At 34.1% G+C, this 24,700-nt stretch overlaps 2 protein-coding genes across 2 annotated transcripts; one reads left to right on the forward strand and one right to left on the reverse strand.

Annotated features, from left to right (window-relative positions):
• Positions 1 to 468: 468 nt before the first annotated feature.
• On the reverse strand, positions 469 to 19,368 carry LOC100367734 (dipeptidyl peptidase 3-like). The gene is made up of 16 exons (XM_006820170.3): positions 18,998 to 19,368; positions 14,102 to 14,191; positions 13,630 to 13,767; positions 13,417 to 13,491; positions 13,138 to 13,231; positions 12,499 to 12,632; positions 12,271 to 12,401; positions 8,867 to 8,925; positions 8,428 to 8,622; positions 7,966 to 8,072; positions 7,212 to 7,364; positions 4,675 to 4,799; positions 3,720 to 3,840; positions 2,975 to 3,154; positions 2,259 to 2,421; positions 469 to 2,042 (listed from the first exon to the last, which is right to left on the reverse strand). The coding sequence occupies exons 1-16, from the start codon at positions 19,271 to 19,273 to the stop codon at positions 1,903 to 1,905; spliced, it is 2,181 nt and encodes a 726-aa protein (XP_006820233.1). The 5' UTR covers positions 19,274 to 19,368; the 3' UTR covers positions 469 to 1,902.
• Positions 19,369 to 19,562: 194 nt separating this feature from the next.
• Positions 19,563 to 24,226, forward strand: LOC100368948 (large ribosomal subunit protein mL48-like). Its single transcript, XM_002737761.3, has 6 exons — positions 19,563 to 19,696; positions 20,028 to 20,106; positions 21,104 to 21,237; positions 21,400 to 21,505; positions 23,191 to 23,280; positions 23,966 to 24,226. Exons 1-6 carry the CDS (start codon positions 19,641 to 19,643, stop codon positions 24,029 to 24,031), a joined length of 531 nt encoding a protein of 176 aa, XP_002737807.1. The 5' UTR covers positions 19,563 to 19,640; the 3' UTR covers positions 24,032 to 24,226.
• The last annotated feature ends 474 nt before the right edge of the window (positions 24,227 to 24,700 follow it).

Genomic DNA, 24,700 nt, shown 5'->3' on the forward strand with positions numbered 1-24,700 from the left:
CTCCATGCTCCGAATATTACTGAATGCTTGAGATTAGCGTAATCCATTGTAAAAAGAGGCTAAGAGCTAACGTGACCAATGTTTGTGAACGAATATTGACAAACGATCTCAGGGTAAAGCTAAAACAATAGCGTCGTGGCTTTCTCCCGTTAGTACCGCCGTGGTACAATGTAACAACAGAATTGCGTGAATCCACTTTTACCATTGGTTGATTATGTCCGCAAAGGTCAATGTCATGACAACCAGACAACGATTCGTTTTCTGTCTGGTTCCCAGCGGTACTGAGCAACATGCCCATTCACAGGTCGCCGTACACACAAAATCCGCTGAGCTTTACAGGGACCCGGGACTTAGACTAGCAGTATACACATTTTTTATTTAATTCATATATGCCATCATAATTTCATTTACGAAGATCTATTTTCATTGAGTGTGGCGCCGACCAGAAATAAAACGGCACGTCAGCGATTTAAAAAAAAAATCAACGCTTTATTCCACCATTTACATACAAGTTACAAGTTTACATACGACGAAGTTGAAAACACAAACTTCCACACAATACCATTTCATACAGTGTATCTATTCACAATTTGTAAAAATTGCGAAGTTCGACCTGCAGTTTCACTGACCATGGAGCTAGTTTCCCGGCCGATCGCGTTGTTTCAAAGGTCTATTAGTTACGATTCACGTGGACAATGACATTCATGTACATACTCAGTTTTCCCACTGTAGCACATTTCCAATAAATGAAAGATACAACAACTTTACGTAAATATTAATTTATTTTCAGACAATTACGAGATGTCTCGACGTCGTTGACAACGCGATATCAATGCCACTCGCACTACGTACATTTTAGTACTAGATCTAGTGCCGTTTTAGCACTAGATCTAGTGCCATTTTAGTACTAGATCTAGTGCCATTTTAGCACTAGATCTAGTACTTTTTCGGATTAGTGCTACTAGCACTAACCACTCGCACTATGTCCATTTCGACACGTTTACATACCTCGTTATCCTACTACTAGAGCTTCTAATGGTCCTCTCATCTCTATGTTAAAGAGCGGTGGTTATCACACACAGTGTGAAATACATGAAATTGCACGATGACTTCCGCCGTTTAAACATGCATATTTTAAGAAACTGTAAACATTTGTTTCAGAAGTTGCATCTATTCTTTTTGAGAACTAAATATTCATGACTTCTCATGTGTGTAGATGCCCTAAGTTACATTGCCTCTGCTTCATTGATGTGGATTCTAACACAGATATTGCAGTACAAAATATTCAAACTGACACAATGATATGAAAAAACTTGGGCTAATAATTGTCAGTAATTTGGTTTTACATGAAAGTACAGGATATTGTGTGTTTCTGATTAGTAGAATGTACCGGGTATATAGAATATTATATAATGCAAGCCAATTACTGCACAAAAGAATAATTAACAAATATTTGGCTCAGCCGAATTCAGATATGCAATGAATGCTTCGTAAATCAACTCCGTATAATGATATCAGGTCAATAAAATTGTATGAATTCTACAATTGTCATTCTGATTTTAAATATATAAAAAAAATATACATACATGTTACTTTGTAGGAAGAACATATTCCATTAATTTTTTTGTTTTGTTTTTGAAAAATACAGTATATAGTTGCAGCATGTGTAAAGGACTCAAATAAAGTAAAGATAACGTATTTGATTTATTAGAAACATGTCTGTAATAGAAGTATCTAAAGCCAACAATATTCCAGTTATCTAAGCTCACACTGAGTGTAGTGATATGTAATACAGCAAATATAGTACATCGATTGTAACTTAACACAATTGTGAATACAGTGTTTCTAGAAATTGAAATGTTCTAGGTCTTTGAGCCACAGTTTGTTGTGAATACAGTGTTTCTAGAAATTGAAATGTTCTAGGTCTTTGAGCCACAGTTTGTTGATAATTTCATTTATCTCTGGATCAGAATACCTTTCAACGAAGGACTGTATAATGCCTGATGTGCTGGCCTCATATTCCTTGAGAACAACTGAACCATCTGAAAACAAATCAAATATAACTTTAGCTGAGCTGAGACAGACAGTGCTACCCCACCAAAGTGTTGGAGAGCTGGGACAGACAGTGCTACCATACCAAAGTGTTGGAGAGCTGGGACAAGTAATATCATGCATATCTCAAAAATTAGATCCATACCCCAAACTTGTTGGACCCTGTGTTTTGATAAATATGTAAAAACATTATAAAGTGAACTTACTTTCCAAGACTGTGTTTGACTGAACAAACATTCTTCTTGGTTGCTTTCTTGCAAGTACAGTTTGTCGCAGAGATAAGAACTTTTCTGGAGTATCATCATTGACAGCAGAATAGAAATCATACATGGCCTTACCAGCATTGTAATCAGCCGTAGATTTGTATAACTAAAAATAAACATAGGTAATTACATTTTGAAATATAAACTACCGTAGAATTGACACTGATGCAGGAGAGTTGGTTGGTTGTTTGGTTTACAAAATCAATATTACTATTATATGTTTTGTTTCTGTTTGTAGTATCGTAATACCAGATTTTAAATGGGAGATTAGCATTGTAAGTGATAACATACATGGTAAAACAAAAACGCTAACAACAACTACAGTGAAGTCAATCCATGTGCATGCACTTCACTTAGGGGATTTGCATGTCTCCAGTGGAACAGAGGCCAGCTCTTGAATATGCCATAATATGGAATCTTAAAAGTACATATTTGCAGTGACAGTTATGACATCAAGATAGAAACAAACACGATTTATGTATTTCCTCATGACATACCAGTAAATTTATGTAAATCTCTTTGACCATTTGTCTCTTAAAATTAGAGTCAGGGAAAATTTTGAACATTTCACTTCGTTCATGACAACAGGTGCACTACATCGACTTACCGGTATTAAAATATTCTGGTACAGAAGAATTTTGATCACTTTTAATTCATACCTGCAATTTTCTGAGGAATTTTCCAATAGCTTCTTTGCCAACAGTTTCTATTTTACTTTTATCTAGCCTTATGATAGCATCAGGTTGGCCGTCTTCACCAGTGAGCTTTTCAATAGTGACCAACCCTTCACCAGCTTCAAGCAAAACTCGTAAAATAACATAACGGGCCTGCATGTGAGCCTAGGAAGAAAGCAGTTAATGATTAGAACAGATACTCTGAAAACAGTGGCAAGAATAGATGTAGAATCTAGTAAATCACTGGAGCTGAATAAATTAGAAAACTGATATGCATTGATTCTACATAACATTATACATATATTGATCATAGTGCAAATATTTTTACATTCCATAAAATAGTCACCAATTTTCATCATAATTTTGGACTGTACAGACAATTTCAGTTATTCCTTTTCGATTTTTATCAACAGTTTGTCAGTTTTCATCAACACTTTATGTGTGTATGTGTGTGTGGGGGGGGGGGGGAGCAGACTGAAGTAAACTTATTTTGTTAAAATAGTGCCAAAAGTTGACAATGACACTCAAAGGGTTAAACATCATCAAGATTATACATAAATTGCAATAATGTATTTGCACTATAAGAAGTATGCTGAATTTTAGGTACCAGGTACTTTATATATATTTGAGTCAAATATTGTAATCAGCAGAGACAACACTGTGACATTTAGTGGGTAGTAAGGTCTCTTGCCACAAAAACAAATACAAAGTCTCTTTTATATGTTCTCACCTGTCTCCATGTGTTTGTTTCTGGTGTGTAGAACTCTAAACCTAAGAGTCCAGCTCTTACCATATTTAACCAATTGATATAAAGAATATTATCAGCTGCTTCACCTTCATGACCAAATATCCTAACAGTTGAGAAGAGTAAAATGAATACGGTACTGATAATAAACAAAAGCAATAATTAACCAATAAAAACTGAAAAGCCAATGAGGTACTAAATCAAATGTAAATAGTTCTATTCACAATCTAAGTGAAAACATGATAACCTTGTATATTTGATGGCTGAACTGAAATCTAAACTCAATTCAGGTTACATGTACAGCAGTTATGTCATGCGATCTCATAGTATTATAGTTACCCATATCACAAATCAAATCAATAGAAGAGAACTGTTTTTAAATGACAAGTTGGACAAGCAAAATTGAAACCGAGGATAATGACAGTGATAGAGAATGGCTTTAATATATTTAAATATGTAAATTTCAGGGATGCAATCAAAGCCACATTGGCTCCGGTCACTTTAAAGGCACAGTTGCTAGTTTATGGTCGCTAATGTACATGCCTCTAACTACATCTAATTGACTGCCTTGCTAAACACAAATAATACGAGCTGCTTTCTAGAATGACAAATCTTGTCAGAGAGCTGCCAAAAGCGATTTGCATTGGTAGTTGGTTAAGTTTAGTTTGTGTACCAATGAACAAAAAATGATGACCATAGGTTAAACACAGAGCTTCTACCTACATCAGATTTTGAATCAGATTGTAATGAATGCCACTTTGGGGGAACCGTTTAATGTACTTGAAGTACTGGACCAGGCCTGATCACAGTACATTGCTATTGTGCCATTATGAGAGAAAGATGGTCATACAGCCCTGTCATACTTCATGCACTTTTCAACACTCTATAGATACATCATTTTTACTAGTAGTAAATCAATGCAATCCAAAAAATTACATACTTTAGTATCTCTCTTCTGAGACATAGGTAAATACCCACACACTCTGCTCTGCATTCCTCATATGATGAACCAATGATAGGAAATTTAGTATCCCATGTCTCACCAGCACTGTACCATGATTCAATCTGAAACATCAAAAAAATATTATGTACCGGTACTTCATTTGTTTAATATACTGTGGACTGCAATAATTCACAAATGTGTCTGACTGAGACTGATTAGTGTAATACATTTTTGTAATGGGAAATATTCAAGTTATGAAACTCACTTGCCAACTCTATGTACAATGCAAGTTATGAAACTCACTTGCCACCACTATGTACAATGCAAGTTATGAAACTCACTTGCCAACTCTATGTACAATGCAAGTTATGAAACTCACTTGCCACCTCTATGTACAATGCAAGTTATGAAACTCACTTGCCAACTCTATGTACAATGCAAGTTATGAAACTCACTTGCCAACTCTATGTACAATGCAAGTTATGAAACTCACTTGCCAACTCTATGTACAATGCAAGTTATGAAACTCACTTGCCAACTCTATGTACAATGCAAGTTATGAAACTCACTTGCCAACTCTATGTACAATGCAAGTTATGAAACTCACTTGCCAACTCTATGTACAATGCAAGTTATGAAACTCACTTGCCACCTCTATGTACAATGCAAGTTATGAAACTCACTTGCCAACTCTATGTACAATGCAAGTTATGAAACTCACTTGCCAACTCTATGTACAATGCAAGTTATGAAACTCACTTGCCACCTCTATGTACAATGCAAGTTATGAAACTCACTTGCCAACACTATGTGCAATGCAAGTTATGAAACTCACTTGCCACTTCTATGTACAATGCAAGTTATGAAACTCACTTGCCAACTCTATGTACAATGCAAGTTATGAAACTCACTTGCCAACTCTATGTACAATGCAAGTTATGAAACTCACTTGCCACTTCTATGTACAATGCAAGTTATGAAACTCACTTGCCAACCTTATGTACAATGCAAGTTATGAAACTCACTTGCCAACTCTATGTACAATGCAAGTTATGAAACTCACTTGCCAACTCTATGTACAATGCAAGTTATGAAACTCACTTGCCAACTCTATGTACAATGCAAGTTATGAAACTCACTTGCCAACTCTATGTACAATGCAAGTTATGAAACTCACTTGCCAACTCTATGTACAATGCAAGTTATGAAAGTCACTTGCCACTTCTATGTACAATGCAAGTTATGAAACTCACTTGCCAACTCTATGTACAATGCAAGTTATGAAACTCACTTGCCACCTCTATGTACAATGCAAGTTATGAAACTCACTTGCCAACTCTATGTACAATGCAAGTTATGAAACTCACTTGCCACTTCTATGTACAATGCAAGTTATGAAACTCACTTGCCACTTCTATGTACAATGCAAGTTATGAAACTCACTTGCCAACTCTATGTACAATGCAAGTTATGAAAGTCACTTGCCACTTCTATGTACAATGCAAGTTATGAAACTCACTTGCCACCTCTATGTACAATGCAAGTTATGAAACTCACTTGCCAACTCTATGTACAATGCAAGTTATGAAACTCACTTGCCAACTCTATGTACAATGCAAGTTATGAAACTCACTTGCCAACTCTATGTACAATGCAAGTTATGAAACTCACTTGCCAACTCTATGTACAGTGCAAGTTATGAAACTCACTTGCCAACTCTATGTACAATGCAAGTTATGAAACTCACTTGCCAACTCTATGTACAATGCAAGTTATGAAACTCACTTGCCAACTCTATGTACAATGCAAGTTATGAAACTCACTTGCCAACTCTATGTGCAATGCAAGTTATGAAACTCACTTGCCAACTCTATGTACAATGCAAGTTATGAAACTCACTTGCCAACTCTATGTACAATGCAAGTTATGAAACTCACTTGCCAACTCTATATACAATGCAAGTTATGAAACTCACTTGCCAACTCTATGTACAATGCAAGTTATGAAACTCACTTGCCAACTCTATGTACAATGCAAGTTATGAAACTCACTTGCCAACTCTATGTACAATGCAAGTTATGAAACTCACTTGCCAACTCTATGTGCAATGCAAGTTATGAAACTCACTTGCCAACTATGTACAATGCAAGTTATTAAAGTTGTCATCTGTTGAACTTATTGGAAGTCTTGAAAATATGTAGTAAAATTGTTTTGAATCCTGCTTTAAAACATGCGCAACACAACGAGCAACGAAATGTTCGCTTGGATGCAGCGGCAACGAATGCTCTGAATCTTATATAAGATCTATAAATTTTAAATGAAAAGGACAGGACAACTTGGGTGTTCATCAAAAAAAATCCTGTCTTGCATCTTATCAAATTTCTAATAATTAAGTAGGGCACATAAGAGAGACGTTTGTATTTGATTCGATGGACTTGTTGTTGCCCTAAGCTGCTAAAAATTTGATCACATATCTAAATCTACATAATTTGCTCAGCAGTTGTTCAGTTGTTTGTTAACTATGTTTTTCCCACCTTTCCATTGGTGTCCAGATGTTTAACCGCATCACAGTCAAAGTTGAAGTTCCCATCAGTTTCTTTGAACAGTTTACCACTGCCATGTCCTAATAGTTCATGAAGTCCAACCTGCACTTCAAACGATGGCCCCTTTAGGGATGAAAATAGGGTCTGCGAACAAAACAAACATAGAAGCGTTAAAATACATTTTGTGAAAATTGTTTTTCAAATACATGACTGTGGTACTATTGGTTGAATGCAAACACAGAACTTTCATGACACGTAATCACCGTGTTTCTCTATGTCATTCAACCGCATTCATGAAGTTAATGTGCATATTTAATTAGTAGAATTATTAACGAGCAGAAAGTCAATCAACATACTCATCCATAAATCATGCAAACTAATGATTTCATACACATGGATGGAGAGATTTGCTGATGACTGAAAGTTGTCTGAATGTAGATGTTGATATGATTGTCTGAAGTTGAACAGTAAAATATCTGACAAGCAGTATAGATTGCATCAAAACACATGAACAAGCATCCCGCATAATGAAAGTACTAGTGACCTTTACATTGCCATATTCAAATTACATTCCAACTTTATCAAGTTGTTTGTAACACATGTGCCTACTAAAGTCCCGGGCTTGTCTTGATAGATTCAGCATGTATGGGTGCACATATATGAATCTATTTATTATTAAGGCAACAGAACCAGGAATGAAAAAACAGATGGTATGAGACTAAAAACTAAATATGAAAATAATTACCGCATCTTCATCATCTAAGAATGTAACTTTCAGATCCTTCGTATGTGCTGATAACACATTGCCTAATGAAACATTCTTAAATCCTTCCTCTTGTCGAATGTCGTCATCTGAAGAGCAATGTGAGAGAGAATCATTAAAATGCATTTTTATGGCACTTTTAAGTTACCTGTGGTTGTTCTTGTGGGTATATTTCATGTGACTGGGTGATTGTACATGCACACTTGCTGCAGGTTGATTGCTGGGAAACTAGAAGTAGTTATTTTACAACCCCTTCTGGTAAACAATGAGTCTACTGTTATTTTATATAAAATTAAAATTATCAGTTTTTACTTATATGCAAAAATAGCAAAATTAAAAACCAGTGAATAATTAATAATTTACAGTAGAATAGTTATAGATATTAATATTTTTGGACTTTTCATAAATACACACATTTTATGTAAAATAAATTAGTATTCTTACAATTGGGAATATTAATTCCTGCTGGAATTCCACTTGTTGAAAAACACAGAACATCCAGAGAAGTGAAATCTGGTCTAAGGAATGTGTCTTTTTCATACTCTTTAGGCCATGGTAGCAACGGTAGAAATTCTTCAGCACCTGCCACCAGGTTACCAAACTTAGCACTCATTTCTTTGTTAACCATAGCAACAAAACCTATATAAAAAAATGTTTTCATAGTGTTTACATACTTTATTTAAACACTGAGTGTAGAGAAGCAAACATAGTTTACATTCTAATAGTTATGAGAAATTGGCTAATTTTTTTCTCCTAAATTCTGTTTTTTTGCATTGTCAGAAACACTAGTGCTTCTAGAAACAAGAGTTTGTCTTGTGATTTCTTGTGATCAGTGTAAAACTTGAGCATTTTAATCTCTTTGTCTACCTTTGTACACACATACCTTCAAACTCGCCCCTTGAACCAAATGGATCACGATAGCTTTCAATAAAACCAATATAACTGTAGAATATAAAGAAACATTTGTATCAGATTCACAAGCAGCATAGTAAGCTTAAACTTTAAATTCACTCATGTAATAGCTGTGTGTTAGTTTCAGAAGAATGAAATGCAGGAGTATTGAAAAAACAAAACAACTCTAAACCACAATTAAAACCTACCTTCTTGGGCAATCAAAATGCTTCAGCTATTGCAGGGAATTATATACACTAAATTTTCTGTTTTTGAGTCTGACTTATTTTCAAATCTCTCTATTCTCATAAATTGTCTTAGGATTTCTGTATAAAATGTCCTAGGAATTTATATGCATTTATTCTCATAAATTGTCTTAGGATTTCTGTATAAAATGTCCTAGGAATTTATATGCATTTGTTCTCATAAATTGTCTTAGGATTTCTATATAAAATGTCCTAGGAATTTATATGCATTTGTTCTCATAAATTGTCTTAGGATTTCTATATAAAATGTCCTAGGAATTTATATGCATTTGTTCTCATAAATTGTCTTAGGATTTCTATATAAAATGTCCTAGGAATTTATATGCATTTGTTCTCATAAATTGTCTTAGGATTTCTATATAAAATGTCCTAGGAATTTATATGCATTTGTTCTCATGAATTGTCTTAGGATTTCTATATAAAATGTCCTAGGAATTTATATGCATTTGTTCTCATAAATTGTCTTAGGATTTCTGTATAAAATGTCCTAGGAATTTATATGCATTTGTTCTCATAAATTGTCTTAGGATTTCTGTATAAAATGTCCTAGGAATTTATATGCATTTATTCTCATAAATTGTCTTAGAATTTCTATATAAAATGTCCTAGGAATTTATATGCATTTGTTCTCATAAATTGTCTTAGGATTTCTGTATAAAATGTCCTAGGAATTTATATGCATTTGTTCTCATAAATTGTCTTAGGATTTCTATATAAAATGTCCTAGGAATTTATATGCATTTGTTCTCATAAATTGTCTTAGGATTTCTATATAAAATGTCCTAGGAATTTATATGCATTTGTTCTCATAAATTGTCTTAGGATTTCTATATAAAATGTCCTAGGAATTTATATGCATTTGTTCTCATAAATTGTCTTAGGATTTCTATATAAAATGTCCTAGGAATTTATATGCATTTGTTCTCATAAATTGTCTTAGGATTTCTGTATAAAATGTCCTAGGAATTTATATGCATTTGTTCTCATAAATTGTCTTAGGATTTCTATATAAAATGTCCTAGGAATTTATATGCATTTGTTCTCATAAATTATCTTAGGATTTCTATATAAAATGTCCTAGGAATTTATATGCATTTGTTCTCATAAATTGTCTTAGGATTTCTGTATAAAATGTCCTAGGAATTTATATGCATTTGTTCTCATAAATTGTCTTAGGATTTCTATATAAAATGTCCTAGGAATTTATATGCATTTGTTCTCATAAATTGTCTTAGGATTTCTATATAAAATGTCCTAGGAATTTATATGCATTTGTTCTCATAAATTGTCTTAGGATTTCTATATAAAATGTCCTAGGAATTTATATGCATTTGTTCTCATAAATTGTCTTAGGATTTCTATATAAAATGTCCTAGGAATTTATATGCATTTGTTCTCATAAATTGTCTTAGGATTTCTATATAAAATGTCCTAGGAATTTATATGCATTTGTTCTCATAAATTGTTTTAGGATTTCTATATAAAATGTCCTAGGAATTTATATGCATTTGTTCTCATAAATTGTTCCTCAGCTTTGTATATACCAATAAGATTAGTGATATTAAAGATGAAATGCAGAAGTAGTTCTGTTGTTCTAAAATGAAACCCCAAGGCAGGATTCAAACTGCAAGCTCACACAACAGGTGATAAATATGTGCCTACTGAGCGATAGTGTTTGGACGAAATCTATCAATACACGACCAAGATCTGGTCCTGGAATGGCAGAAATGCTCGATTAAAATGAATTTTAAACATAAACATAGTTGAACTCTGGTGACCTTGCCCTTTGTTATACAATATTATTCCCTTTATCATAGTTTGTTTCAATAAAAATATTTTGGGGTTGAACCAACAGTGGGGAATCAGTCTACCGAAGGTCCTCGATAGATGTAAATATATTACAAAAACATTGGTGCCTAATTTGCCTAATTATTTTAAGGGGCATAATTTCCAGCTTTATTCAAAGTAATTCAGATATTTTAGTATAAAAACAAATGCCTCATCGCAGAAAAAAAGTGCTGCATTTAGACATGAATAGATTCATAAAACATGCAAGATAACAGAAAATCTTAGCTGGCTTTTGTCCAAGTATTTTGTACAGGTGTCTGTCAAAATTAATGATTCATCGAGACAAATATAAACTGCCTTATTATATTCATTGTGTGACTACTGTATTATATGAAAAGTAAAAAAAAAAAAAACTTTGCAAGCTTTACTTTGTGTGCAAATCAACTTAAATAGTTAGGTGGTGTCCAGTCAGAGAAGTCAACAGTAATGGTGCCTCCTGAGAATCTACATCTTCAAACACTGCAATCTTTGTTTTTGAAGTGCGTTTTTAAATTAGTATTATATAAGCTCTATCATTCTGTTCTAATAGCTGAAACAAATTCCTGTGAATTTTCATTTGTCGAATGTCAATTTTCTTTTCAAAATGTGGATGTTTTGCTTTTTATGTATTTTTATGTACTGTTTTTGATTTGATAACTTTGAACCTAACAGATTTTCTATTAGCTTCAGATTTTGATCAAAGTTTGGCACCCAGTTCATAGGAGTGCTTATATTGATTTTCTGACATCTTGTTTTCTGTAAAGATTTCATTGGTAGGTTTGCAAATGTGTATCAGACTGTGCAAAAAACTCTCCACAAGTTTGAAACCAAGTATAGTATTCCCGTGTGATTTGAGAGATACATTGACAAGGATATTATTACAAGATAAATGATTTGCTTCATTGAACACATACAACAATGCATATTTCCACTGAGATCAGTGTCCTTTGATGTGTATCACCAGTGATCAGTCAAGTAGAAACAGTCAAAATATTTTATCAGATTTTTGTATTATATTTTCATACAGGATATCTGTTGTTCAAACTCAGGGAAGACTTTATATTGATGAATACGGTGACCAAATTTAATGAAGTTTGGAACAGAATTATTAATGACGACAACAACGACAATGACAACACCGGACAAAAATGTTTCCCTTAATATACCTTTCCCTTCCATCTTTGATGGTACGGGCAAGGTAAAAATGACTGCCATTAGACAATTTTAAATCTGATTATGAAATTAATGGATGTGTATATAAAACTCCCAGACATGCAAAGAGTTTATTCCATTCGTGTTGTACCTTTCCACAACAGGTCCTGTGTCTCGTATCCAACTCCTAGAACCATTCTTATGTGCTTCTATGGATCCAGTAGTAAAACTATTAATAAAATGATCTACCATGTTCTTTTCATTTTCATTAGCTACATATTCCTGAAAGTATCAAACAGGTATTTTATCAATGTTTCAACCAATCTTAATGATGACACAAAATTCTATACTCCAATTGTAATATGATGGATATATTTACCTTGACCAGTTTAAGATTGTCACACATGCGAGTCATGATTGGCGCATAGTCTCCCCTTGTTACTTTGAATGTATGGCCATCGAAGCTGTATGTGCCACATATACAGGACTTCTCCACTTCTTCCACTGTACTGTCTGTAATACAATGATTTGAAATACAGAGTGGGAATTTCCAGTGTTGCTGGAATTAGATTAGACATTGAATCTAGTTGATCTAGTTCAAATCATGGATGATTACATCCTGTGCCTACATAGATTCACATGGGGTTTTGCGACTCTAATAATTGGAAACAATATATAAAGAATTGCAAAATGACACCCCCCTTGATAATTTTTCTATTGTTCACTGCATTTGAAGTGATATGGATAACTGGTCACAAACATTTTGAAATAAATATTGTTGGATATTGCACACTAATACACATACTGACTACAATGTATTGTAAAAGGTGTTTTGTGAAGCATCAAAAAACATGCATATTTGCATTAAAGCATTATTTTCACGAACGAGTACTGTTTGTGATAAATCATAAGTCAGTGTGCTTATGTCAACAAATACTGTCTTGAAAATATCAGTTTCATAAACAAATATAAATAACTAAGAGTTTGTGCAAACATTTGATAAATCACTACTACTAACCTGCAGTGAGGGCTGATGCCAGTCTTATCTCATAAATAACTGCACCATTGGCATCTACCGTTTTGAACAGACGGGTGTTATACGGACTAATATCCTATGCAACAGAAAAGTAATGTCAATTTGTACTGCTTAGAAATGATCAAGATTTCTCACAGGACTTTACATTTGCATTCAAGTATGACAATTTATCTCTCTATTTGAATATATGGAATATGTGTACAATACATGGTAAAGTAAGAATCTAAACATAGCTTGAATGGCATCTTTGTTTACACTTGCCTTATCACTCATGAACTTCTGAGCAATTTCAGCATCCACAATGGTACAGTTACTAGAAAAGTAGGTAGAGATACCCTATCAATTAAGAGACACAAAATCAAGTTAGTTCTGTACATACAGATACAATTATACATAATGTTCCTAGTATAGTGATTATTTTCATGACACAGACACAAGATAGATCACATATTATTTGATTATAATACTGAATACCTTTTCTCCAAGTCCTAGTTGTTTTTCTCTGTCACTCAATGAGTACATAGCATTATTACAAGCATTCCAGAGTTTGTCCATACTTTCTTTGTCTGTAGCATATGCAGCACTGCTCTTGATTATCGTATGAAACTTTTCCTGACATATGAAAAAAAATGAAAGATAAACCAATGATTACAGAAAAATGATGAGTATATTATGTGAAATAATCTCATTATTCAAAAAGTTTCGCATAGTACAGTAGTACTGAATTTACAAAAAGAATTTTTCAAAGCAATTCCCCAAATATTGAATGTTGATATTCAATAGAATTCTATGGCCTAAATGTCTGGTATTCTAGTAGGTATGTTTCTGACATGAATTGTTACCTGTGAATCTGGGCTACAATCAGTTTGACACTATAATGGCTATTTTTCTGAGATATCGGTAATTGACTGAGATAAAGTATTTAATATGAAGTATTTTACAATACCTTTGGCAGATTGGGTATAAACTTTGTATCACCAAAGGACTTATAATTTCCGCTGTTAGAATAAAATGATGCCGCATATGTCAGCAGTGCCTGCAACAGAAGATAACATCTAACAATCATTATAAGTAATACTGACAGGCTGTGAATCCAATGTTTTAATCTTGCTGAGTATAGTAGTATAGTATGTATCAGTAGAATCTGAATAAAGTCAGAAGTAGGTAGAGGCTCTGGTCGTTTTCAACATATGGCCATAAACAAATGTATGTGTCACATGTATCCATTCATGGCAACCAGCATACCAGTGTTTGATAACAAATGTCGCTTATGTAGGACCATGCTGCTACCTAGTAGCAAAGCGCCGATGATTCGATGGTCGTTTATCATCTGTCACTTGCTGACGCACTACACGGAATAAAAACATTCTACATTAATTGAAATCAAACCTTTTCGTAAATAATTTTCCAAATTATCCAATTGTCACAATGTCTAAACCTAATGCATTTACAGAACATAATAGTATCGTATCGTATCGTGTAGGAGATCACTTTCCCGGCCAAGTGGTTTTATATAAAAGTTCAAAGCTGCCCGGGTCGACGTCCCCTGAGATAAAACAAAGAGCTGCATATGGAATGGCTTCCCAAACTAGTTTCTCTTCGGGCTTTGGGTTACTGTTTTGTTTTACTATTTGAACTAATTTCGTAATAGTTATATTTAGACATTAAATTTAAATTCTGACACGTATATGTGTACCAACAAGCCTAGTAGTAGGAGAAAATGAACAATACCGCAACAACCTTTTTTATTTTTTTGTACATAACGAGTACAAATATATCTAAAATCACGGTGTTCATAATTACCGTATTTATCTGGCTAAGAGCCCATGCCCGGACAAACGCCCACCCCCCACTTTTGATAAAATAAAGGAGTTGAGGTCATATCCTAGCAAACGCCCAGGGGTGTTTTTTCTACACCTGTAAATAAAAAAACAAACAAAAACAAGCAGCCTATCGGCTGAGATAGCTCCGCTGTTAGCAATGCACATTTCAATTAAAGAACTGAAGACATCATTAGAAAATGAACAATATGTATAGTATCAAAGCAATCGGACTTACAGTTTTTAACAAGCAGTCGAAAATATCACTTTTTACCAAAAATGACAAAAATATTCACCAAAATTAGAGAATTGAAGATATCATCATAAAATGAACAAATCTGAGAGAGGTCCACATGTAGTACCTATATATGTAATATCAAAGCAATCAGACTATTGTTTTTTTACAAGAAGTCGAAAATATCACTTTTTACCAAAAATGACAAAAATATTCACCAAAATTATAGAATCGAAGATATCATCACGAAATGAACAAATCTGAGAAAGGTCTACATGTAGTATTTAAATATGTAATATCAAAGCAATTGAACTTTTGGTTTTTAACAAGAAGTCGAAAATATCACTTTTTACCAAAAATTACCAAAATATTCACCAAAATTAGAGAATTGAAGATACCATCACAAAATGAACAAATCTGAGAGAGGTCCACATGTAGTACCTATATATGTAATATCAAAGCAATCAGACTATTGTTTTTTTACAAGAAGTCGAAAATATCACTTTTTACCAAAAATGACAAAAATATTCACCAAAATTATAGAATCGAAGATATCATCACGAAATGAACAAATCTGAGAAAGGTCTACATGTAGTATCTAAATATGTAATATCAAAGCAATTGAACTTTTGGTTTTTAACAAGAAGTCGAAAATATCACTTTTTACCAAAAATTACAAAAATATTCACCAAAATTAGAGAATTGAAGATACCATCACAAAATGAACAAATCTGAGAGAGGTCCACATGTAGTACCTATATATGTAATATCAAAGCAATCAGACTATTGGTTTTTTACAAGAAGTCGAAAATATCACTTTTTACCAAAAATGACAAAAATATTCACCAAAATTATAGAATCGAAGATATCATCACAAAATGAACAAATCTGAGAAAGGTCTACATGTAGTATCTAAATATGTAATATCAAAGCAATTGAACTATTGGTTTTTAACAAGAAGTCGAAAATATCACTTTTTACCAAAAATTACAAAAATATTCACCAAAATTAGAGAATTGAAGACATCAACACAAAATGAACAAATCTGAGAGAGGTCCACATGTAGTACCTATATATGTAATATCAAAGCAATCGGACTTGTGGTTTTTAACAAGAAGTCGAAAATATCACTTTTTACCAAAAATGATAAAAATATTCACCAAAATTAGAGAATTAAAGATATCATTACAAAATGAACAAATCTGAGAGAGGTCCACATGTAGTACCTATATATGTAATATCAAAGCAATTGCACTTGCGGTTTTTAACAAGAAGTCGAAAATATCACTTTTTAACAAAAATGACAAAAATATTCACCAAAATTAGAGAATTGAAGATATCAACATGAAATGAACAAACCTAAGAGAGGTCTACCCAAGGTACATATACACCAAGTATCAAAGCATTCAGGCTTGTAGTTTTCAAGAAGAAGTCAAAAAAGTAAAACATTGACACGGACGACGACGACAGACAATCACTCATATGATAAGCTCCGCTCGACAAAGTCGACAGCGGAGCTAAAAAACCTATTTTTGTTTGTTGTATTAACAGTTTACTTCCTTGCAGTTTGTTTTGATTCTGATAACAAAATTTGAAAATTAAATGTCAATTGCGTAAAACGAGGAGTGAACGCGAAATAGCTGTGACATAAATAGAGCAGCGCGTTCACTACTGTTTACATAGTTAGCGTCGCCGGCAATGAAACCAATGTTTCAATATTGTAGCAACCCGTACCTGGGAGAGTGGTTTAAAGCACGTTGTTTTGGCTTTATAAAATATTTGCGAATCCATACCTGGGGCCAGCAATTTTGCAATGTCATACCGAAGACTGCCAACTTTGTTACCATCTTTCACCACAGCTATTGAATTTCATGTTAATTATTCTTCTGTCGAAGAAAAAATCTTCCTATCTCAAGCCTACCGCGATATCCATATAACTTGCTGAATGGTAACTTTCACCATGATTGATGAACGATCACCTAGTCTGATAAAAAAGCAGTGTTGAATTTACCTCCATGACAAAACACTAGTAGTGATGTCATTCTTAGCCAATCGGTAAAGCGGATGCTTAAAGGTCAAAGATGCTTGCCAGACGGTAAACAAAAGCATCGTGCGAGTCGTTTGCCGCGACCCCATTTTTCTTGTCTCTTTATTCTGATTAGACGTGAATTAAAAGTGCCAAGGTACCAGACAGCGAAATCCGTGGATTAAATGAGCTAAGTCCAAATTGTGTGGGACGACATCGACAAACTTCAAGACGAAGCTATAGGGATTTTAGTTCGATCGCGTCAGTGGCGCCGACTTGGAATTTCAGGGTTTTGACTTTTACGAAGATAGCAATGAGCGTACAAATAGAGATCTTAAAAGGTTTTTTTTCTAACAACTATGAACTTTCGTAATTTTACTGCGTAAATTATTATTGATCTTGTATGGTTGTTGATCCGGTAATTGTCGAAACCGGAAGTAATACACGCGTATGGGGCGGCGTGTTTGTCGACGGGGATATTCTAATTCAAATGAATCTTCACTGTCGATTTTCATTATTTCTGGTTTAAATATTTGTCACATTCTAAGCAATAAATTATTTCTTGTTACACTTCTAATGCTGCATATTGTTCATTTATTTTTGTTGCATGTTTTTATTTGCTGTTTTTCTCCCTGTCGCAGTTCGATCTGCGTGTTGCCAATTTTCCCGCGATTTTTCGTTTTTTTTGTTGCCGGGTGTTTTTCTCGTTCTAAAGCGACCCGCACGGGAGGCAAATGCTAATGTCTGCAATAGGCCTTCAAAAATAAACTCACTGGGTTGCTGCGTCCGTTGTAGGCCCCTCTTGCAACAACCATTCCCAGCCCTGACAAGGCTGCAAACGTCCGCCTGAACTTTCCCACCGAGACTTTCCTGTCACTTCTACACAGTCGGCGTATCGGTGTTGATACACTACTGACAGGGCCTCACTGACAATTGTTCTCAGCGTGAATGTACATTACCACTGACAGTTGTTCTTGGCGTGATATCATACAGTACCACAGTTGCTGAGAAATGTACAACATGCGTAAAAATAAAATGAACAGCAAGCCTGGAAGACAGAGCCTAGTGTCAAATAAACAAAACAAAATGGCGATGACTCGCTGGCGTGGCAATGAAGCCAAACAAATATAAATATTGCAATTGGAGGATGAATATTGGCCATAAAAAGGAAGTTTAACGCTGTCGCAAATGCTGTCCTACAAGAGCTTTGCAACTGAGTCGCAAAATGCCTTTTCTCAGGTCGCAAAGCACCTTTGCTACCACTTTGAGTCGCAACTGTGGTCACAAACACTGTTTTGAGACATACATAAATGGACTATAATATACTATAATTAAAAGCAACCCGAACCTGTACTAACATCTGATTTTAATCAAGATTGGTATTCAGTATTGACATGACATTTTTCTAAAAAAAACAGTTTTAAGAAATTTATTGCTGTTACTATTTCTTAGAAAGTAGAGTTGATGTTAACAGAATAGGTTGCACCTATGACATTTGGGTGTTTGCCTAATGTCAGTGCCAATCAAACAGTTTGCTCAAAAGAATTACAATAGAACAGTACGTGCAGGCTTCTCCAAGAACCTTTTTAGGTAAAGCATTGTATAATCTGGCTTGCGTCCAAAATCAGTGAAACATGGCGTCTAGACAGTTACCACTCAAAGAATATCAGATACAGTCTAAAGTCTATATGATTCCATATTTTGAACACAATACACAATTCAAATATAGTTTCTATACTTTTTTTTTTATGTAAGACTTACCTCAAACTCGTCTTTACTTGGTCCATCAGGCGCTTTCAGTGATGCTTCTTCCAGTTCTGATATCTTCTGTGCTCTAAAAAGCTTTTGAAAAAGCATAAAAATTACCGGTGATTCTGCAGAAGTTTGAAAGAGGACAATAAGGCCTCCCTCCCAAGACCCCTGGCATAAAAAGTGAGCATAGCGTTTCTCTTTGTCGGTGAGACAGTCAAATGCCGCTTTGCACTCCAAAACAGCAACTGGAACATCGTTCGGGATTATGAACTGGGAATCAGTCATATTGGTTTTTTTTCTCCACAGATGTATTATAAAATATTTCTCAGAAAGAATACGTCAACTTGAAGTCCATATGGAAATTGTAGAGGGCGTTCGTTCGTTTGTTTGTTTGTTTGTTACATCTGTGTATTAACATTAAACGGCGTCAGTGTTTTTGCTTCTGTAGATTTATGACTGCGACAGATGTACCTGATACAACAAACAAATATTTGATTATTTTTTTATTAATAATATATATTTTAACAAAAAACATTAATGTTAAAGTTGATATCCTTGTTTGACCTTTGACCCGAAAGTTCACCGCATCTCAGCTGATTCACGTGTGAATCATCTAGCAGACAACATTATTAATTATCTATTAGATGACGTAATGCTCCAGAATTTAGCTGCAAGATTGGTTAATAGTAGTTTTAGAGTGTTGAAAGGGTAAGACTTATTGTGTTGAAACGTGAACAATCTTCGTACTCTCTACAAATCATGAGAGTGGAAAAGTTATGCTGTTACATCTACTCGCAGTCTACTAACGTTTTACCAGTCTGCCTGATCTGATTTTGTGTTGTGGTATTGACAACTGTCCCTCTGTAGTAGAGCCTGTTTTCCCCATAAAGTTTCTTGGTTTTATTTTTTGAATTGTATAAATGCTTGATGTCAGTTATTGTATTATATTGGTAGCTAAACTGCTATAAATCATTACTTTGGTAATCATTTTACTATATTTCTACATCTTTTTTTATATTTTTCAATATATTTGTTGCAGTGTTTCTGATTGTTCGCTTCAGAGAGTACCATGTATCGTACAACAAAGAACGCAGAGCAGCCAAGTAAATGATGATGACGTGAGTAACTATTGGCAACCTGTAATTATTTCTCTGTTTTAATTGTTCATTTTTAGTTGATATTATCACACTTTATTTTATAAAGGCATGACATTTTTATGACAAATTATGAAATATTTACCCTTTTTTAATTTGGTAATGTCCATTAACCATGAGTCTTTGCAGGTTACCTACACTCATTGGCCAATTTACTGCCATGCACATATTTTTAAATGTATAAATCATACAATATTATAAGATTCAATACATCAGATAATCAGAATTTTCAACATTTTTGAGGATTACAGCCAAACCATGATGGTCTTTGTTCCAGAACCTGTCAGATAAGTAAAAAGAAAATCAGTTGTCTGTGAAAATAGTGAGCTTTGGAAGCACAGCTTACAGCCATTCTGAGAACTATTCTGACAGTAAGTTAGCAAGATGACTTGAAACTTTGCAAAACACTTCAGCTTTTGTCTAATCTAGACTTGAAACGTGCACAGTTCAGGTCATTCTATTATCATACTAGATAAGGGTAAAGTGCAGTTTTTCAAAATGAAAATGTAATAATAATAATAATAATAACTTTATTGCATCCTTAGAAATACAATGTTTCTATCAGTTAATAGCAATAAAGATTAGTTGTGATAACTACTACTACAAAAATAAAGTTAGTTGTTAAAAAAAAAAAAAAGATAAAGCAAGTGTTACATATCAAATGGCATTTTTATGTATGTATGAATGTATGAACAGGTTATTTTGATGTGTTAATATTTCTTGAATTACGTACAATGTAGATAAACAAGCAATGAAGAATGGTAATTAAATATGTACAACAAGTAAATCATAATTTTGATCATCCTATGAAATAGTAAATCCTACACAGCAGCGTCAAGTCTAGAACAAAGCAAACACCTAAGTTGCGAGCAACCTTGGAAACTGACTGAATAATTCTCAGAACAGTTGTAATCCATAAAGTGTGTAATCTACTTCATCTCAATTTTCATTTCATTCACAGTCACCAGATATAAGTGAGAATCACTATCCAACTCTGAATATTCATGTCACTGGACATGATCTTACCGTCGTGGAACATTATGCACAATACTTGCACAATATGTCAAAAAATTTGGGCATTATTGTCTCTGATAGGTAAGTGTAACCATACACGTACCTAAGGTCAATATGTAATCATATCGCATCAACTCTGTACGCCCTCTATGATAAAAAAAAAGGCTGCGTGGTATTATCAATTGTCACTTTCTGAATAGTTGTATTTTATAAATTTATTTGTAAGCTATTTGTTTGTTTCAGCTATGCACTTCCAACAAAAACACATGTGGCAAAAACTCTACAAAAACCAGGAATAAATGTGAAGCCGAGAAATATTACACTGAAAACATTTGAGAGGGTTGTACAGGTAAGTATTGGTAGATCTAGTCATGGTCAATAGTAGTGTTCACGCTACACGAAGTACGGGCTAAGATTTAAGCTGATTTAGGCTTATCTCACATATTTGCGACTAGATCCAATTGCGTCCACACGCTGGGAGGGCTAGTCGATGACCTTTATTGAGCCGCTGTTTACGAAAAATCCTTCTAATTTAGCTTGCATATCCTGATAAGCATTTTTTTCTGTTCCTCGGCGAGGAGTTCAACTGTCTCAAGATTTCGCTGTCTTTCCATATACATGTACTCAGTAGAGTTTTTGTCTCTTTGTTGCTATAGTTTTTTTGAGGGAACGAAGTTTCATGCACACAGAGCTCGGTTGCCATTTTGGAAATGAGAAAGTTGCATGTATTTGATCACGTGCATAATATTCACACCCAAAGGTCGCCACTTCGTTTGCCCGTGCTAAGGGTCTTGATAGCGCCTTAAAATCAGATCAGATTTTACTTGTACTTAGCATTCCTTAGCCCATGCTAAGCATTCATGCACGTTTTGATCTCTTGGCCCATGCTAAGGAGCTGTGCGTGAATGCAACTAATATGTACTTATTAATGAACTAATAATAAAGATAATTTATTGCATCCTTAGAAATACAGTGTTTCCATCAGTTTATAGCAACAAAAGTAAGATATTAAAAAACAAAATAACAAAATAACTATAGCAAATAATAAATGATAGATTTTAGTGTTTTTGTTAAGTATCTTTCTCGTTTCTCATTAAGAACGAGCTGTGTATAAATTCTCCAACAAGTTTGATTACATTTGTGTTAGAATTTTTCATTAAGTATGTAAATTTCTGTTGGTCAGTTTTTGTTTCATCAGGAAACTGTATATTTGAGAATATATCCATTCGCAGTGTGTGATATTTTGGGCATTTGATGAGGAGATGCATTTCATCTTCTATGTCTGCTAAAGTACATTGTTTACAAATCCTGTTTTCCAAAGAAATTTTAGGTTGGGTATGTCTACCCTTTTCTATTGCTAGGCTGTGATTACTTGTTCGGAATCTAGAGACAGAAATTCTATGTTTTAGATTCAGTATAATTAAGTAATAATGAAAATAAAAACATTGCTTCCAGTAAGCCCTTTTGAGTGAAATCACAAAACAAACATACAATAGTAACCCATTATGTGTGATATTCATAACAAGTGTGAATAAAATCAGCCCAGGCATGTCTGAGAAACAGATGATGATATGTTAACGTTTTGTTTTGGGGTGATTTTGGAGACAAAAATGACCACCAGTCAATTAAAGGTCTTAAAAAAAAAATACAACTGTATATACATGCATTTGTAGTGTGTTGTCTTTGTACTTCCTTCAAACAAAATCAGTCCATGTATGACTGAAAAATAACATCAGATATAGAGAATCCAAAACATACATGTAAATCCCTGTTTTGAACTGCCTCTGATGGGGCTTAAAAAAGTACCAGTATGTGAATAAATTAAAAAAAATTTAGGGCTCAAATGTGGCCATGAACTTGACTAAAACAATTGCCTCCTTTGATCAATCATTGTCAGGTTCTCTTCATTTTGCCTCTCTGGGTTGATGAGAATTTGTTACTCCTCATTTCACCGCCTTGATATACAGCCAAGTTTGCTAAAATGGCATGTAGGTAATTCAAAGTGTTTTACAGTATGTGTTTTTCTCTCATTAGGTTGATGAGTTGTTATCCACTAAAGCTTCATTACTTACAGAGCTACTACAGATCAATATGCCGCAAGGTGTCAGTGTGAAAATTCAAGAGGTCAGTAAACTTACAAATGTCTGTTCACGTATTCGTCTGGCTTGATCTCAGATGAAATAAATTCTGTTATGTTGTGAATGAGTCAATAAAAGTATGGAATTAATATCGCGAAAAAGAAATATTCGGGAGTAAGTAAAAATCATGAAATTTACCGGTCACTGTTAGCATAGTGGTTGTCGCATCAGACTCATGATTGGTAGATCCAAGTTCAAATCCTTCCTTAGGCTGAACATCTAAAGGGTCGACCCATACCCAGGGTGGGGGTGCCACAGACTCAATGGGAAGGCCAATTCCACTGGCCGAGATTCATTCACTATTGAATGTGACTTTAGATGAATCTTGGTTAAGGTCCGCAGGTGCTTGTGTTTGACTGAGCCTGGTTGACGCCAGGATAGAGCTTTAAATTTTATAGTGTACAAGATGGCCACACAGCCCTGTCATGTAGTCTATATGAATATGAATATGACTTCTGTGTCAAAAATGCACCATGTGTCAAATCTAGCACTTGCAATTTGTACATACAAAAAAAAAGTCAGGAGAGACAACAGTTACATTCAATGTCCAACACTGTCGTCTGGCACAAAAACATTTTAAGAAAAAAAAAATCAAAAATTTTTGAAGCAGAGGTAAATGGTCTGCAGTAGTAACTGATGTCTTGTCATTTGATTCTTTGTTTCCATTTCAGCACACTGAAGAACACTACCAGGACAGATTTCTTCCAAGGGAAGTTCCAGACTTCTTGCTCAAATGAGGTACTGCAGCTTTAGATATGAGGACCTTTCCTATCATGGTGTGTGTTTGTGGGTCAACTACTCCAGTATACATCATGACTGAAGTTCACCAACTTTGTTGAGAGATTATATCTAATTTGATTGTTTTTAATTAAGCAATATTATTATAAAAAATTTGTTTTAATATACTGAATAAATTCATGATTGAAAACATATTCTGTTTTAATGTGACTGCATTTGTAAGAGAGCAAAGAATTTACTGTACATAAAATTATAGACTCAAGGCCACTGTTTTTTTGTTGGTTACCATGCTCATTTATAAACATCATTTTGTTTCCTAGAAATATGCTGTTTATATTGTCTTGCTATCAATGGAACGGGCATCTCATTCATATTCATGTACATGTATATATATATATATGAATGTTCTTCAAAATATTCATGTCAAATAAGCAACAGTTATCCAATTATCCATATGAAAATTTCTGCTTACAACTCTTTCAAGGGGGATTTGGATTATAACATAACTTACATCCTACCTAAAGCAAATAAACTTTGTTTTGTGTTTAGTGCTGAGCTCTTTTGTTAAATACAGCACCAAATATTCTGTTGGTGTCCAGAGAAGGAACAGCCAGCACGCACACAGGGAAAACTTGGATTATTAACATGTAATATTAGGTTTTCAGGGC

This window comes from Saccoglossus kowalevskii, chromosome 2, assembly GCF_978046115.1.
Source record: "Saccoglossus kowalevskii chromosome 2, keSacKowa6.1, whole genome shotgun sequence".
Lineage (NCBI taxonomy): Eukaryota > Metazoa > Hemichordata > Enteropneusta > Harrimaniidae > Saccoglossus > Saccoglossus kowalevskii.

Bases quoted from the DNA above. Each gene is read 5' to 3' on its own strand.
- LOC100368948 (XM_002737761.3), top strand. From the start codon at position 19,641: ATGCTCCAGAATTTAGCTGCAAGATTGGTTAATAGTAGTTTTAGAGTG. The intron at 19,697-20,027 runs GTAAGACTTATT...TATTTGTTGCAG, and splicing joins AGTTTTAGAGTGTTGAAAGG to TGTTTCTGATTGTTCGCTTC. The intron at 23,281-23,965 runs GTCAGTAAACTT...TTTCCATTTCAG, and splicing joins TCAGTGTGAAAATTCAAGAG to CACACTGAAGAACACTACCA.
- LOC100367734 (XM_006820170.3), bottom strand. From the start codon at position 19,273: ATGACTGATTCCCAGTTCATAATCCCGAACGATGTTCCAGTTGCTGTT. The intron at 12,633-13,137 runs GTTAGTAGTAGT...ATTGTATTACAG, and splicing joins GGCATCAGCCCTCACTGCAG to ACAGTACAGTGGAAGAAGTG. The intron at 8,623-8,866 runs GTATGTGTGTAC...TTTTTTATATAG, and splicing joins TTCAAGGGGCGAGTTTGAAG to GTTTTGTTGCTATGGTTAAC.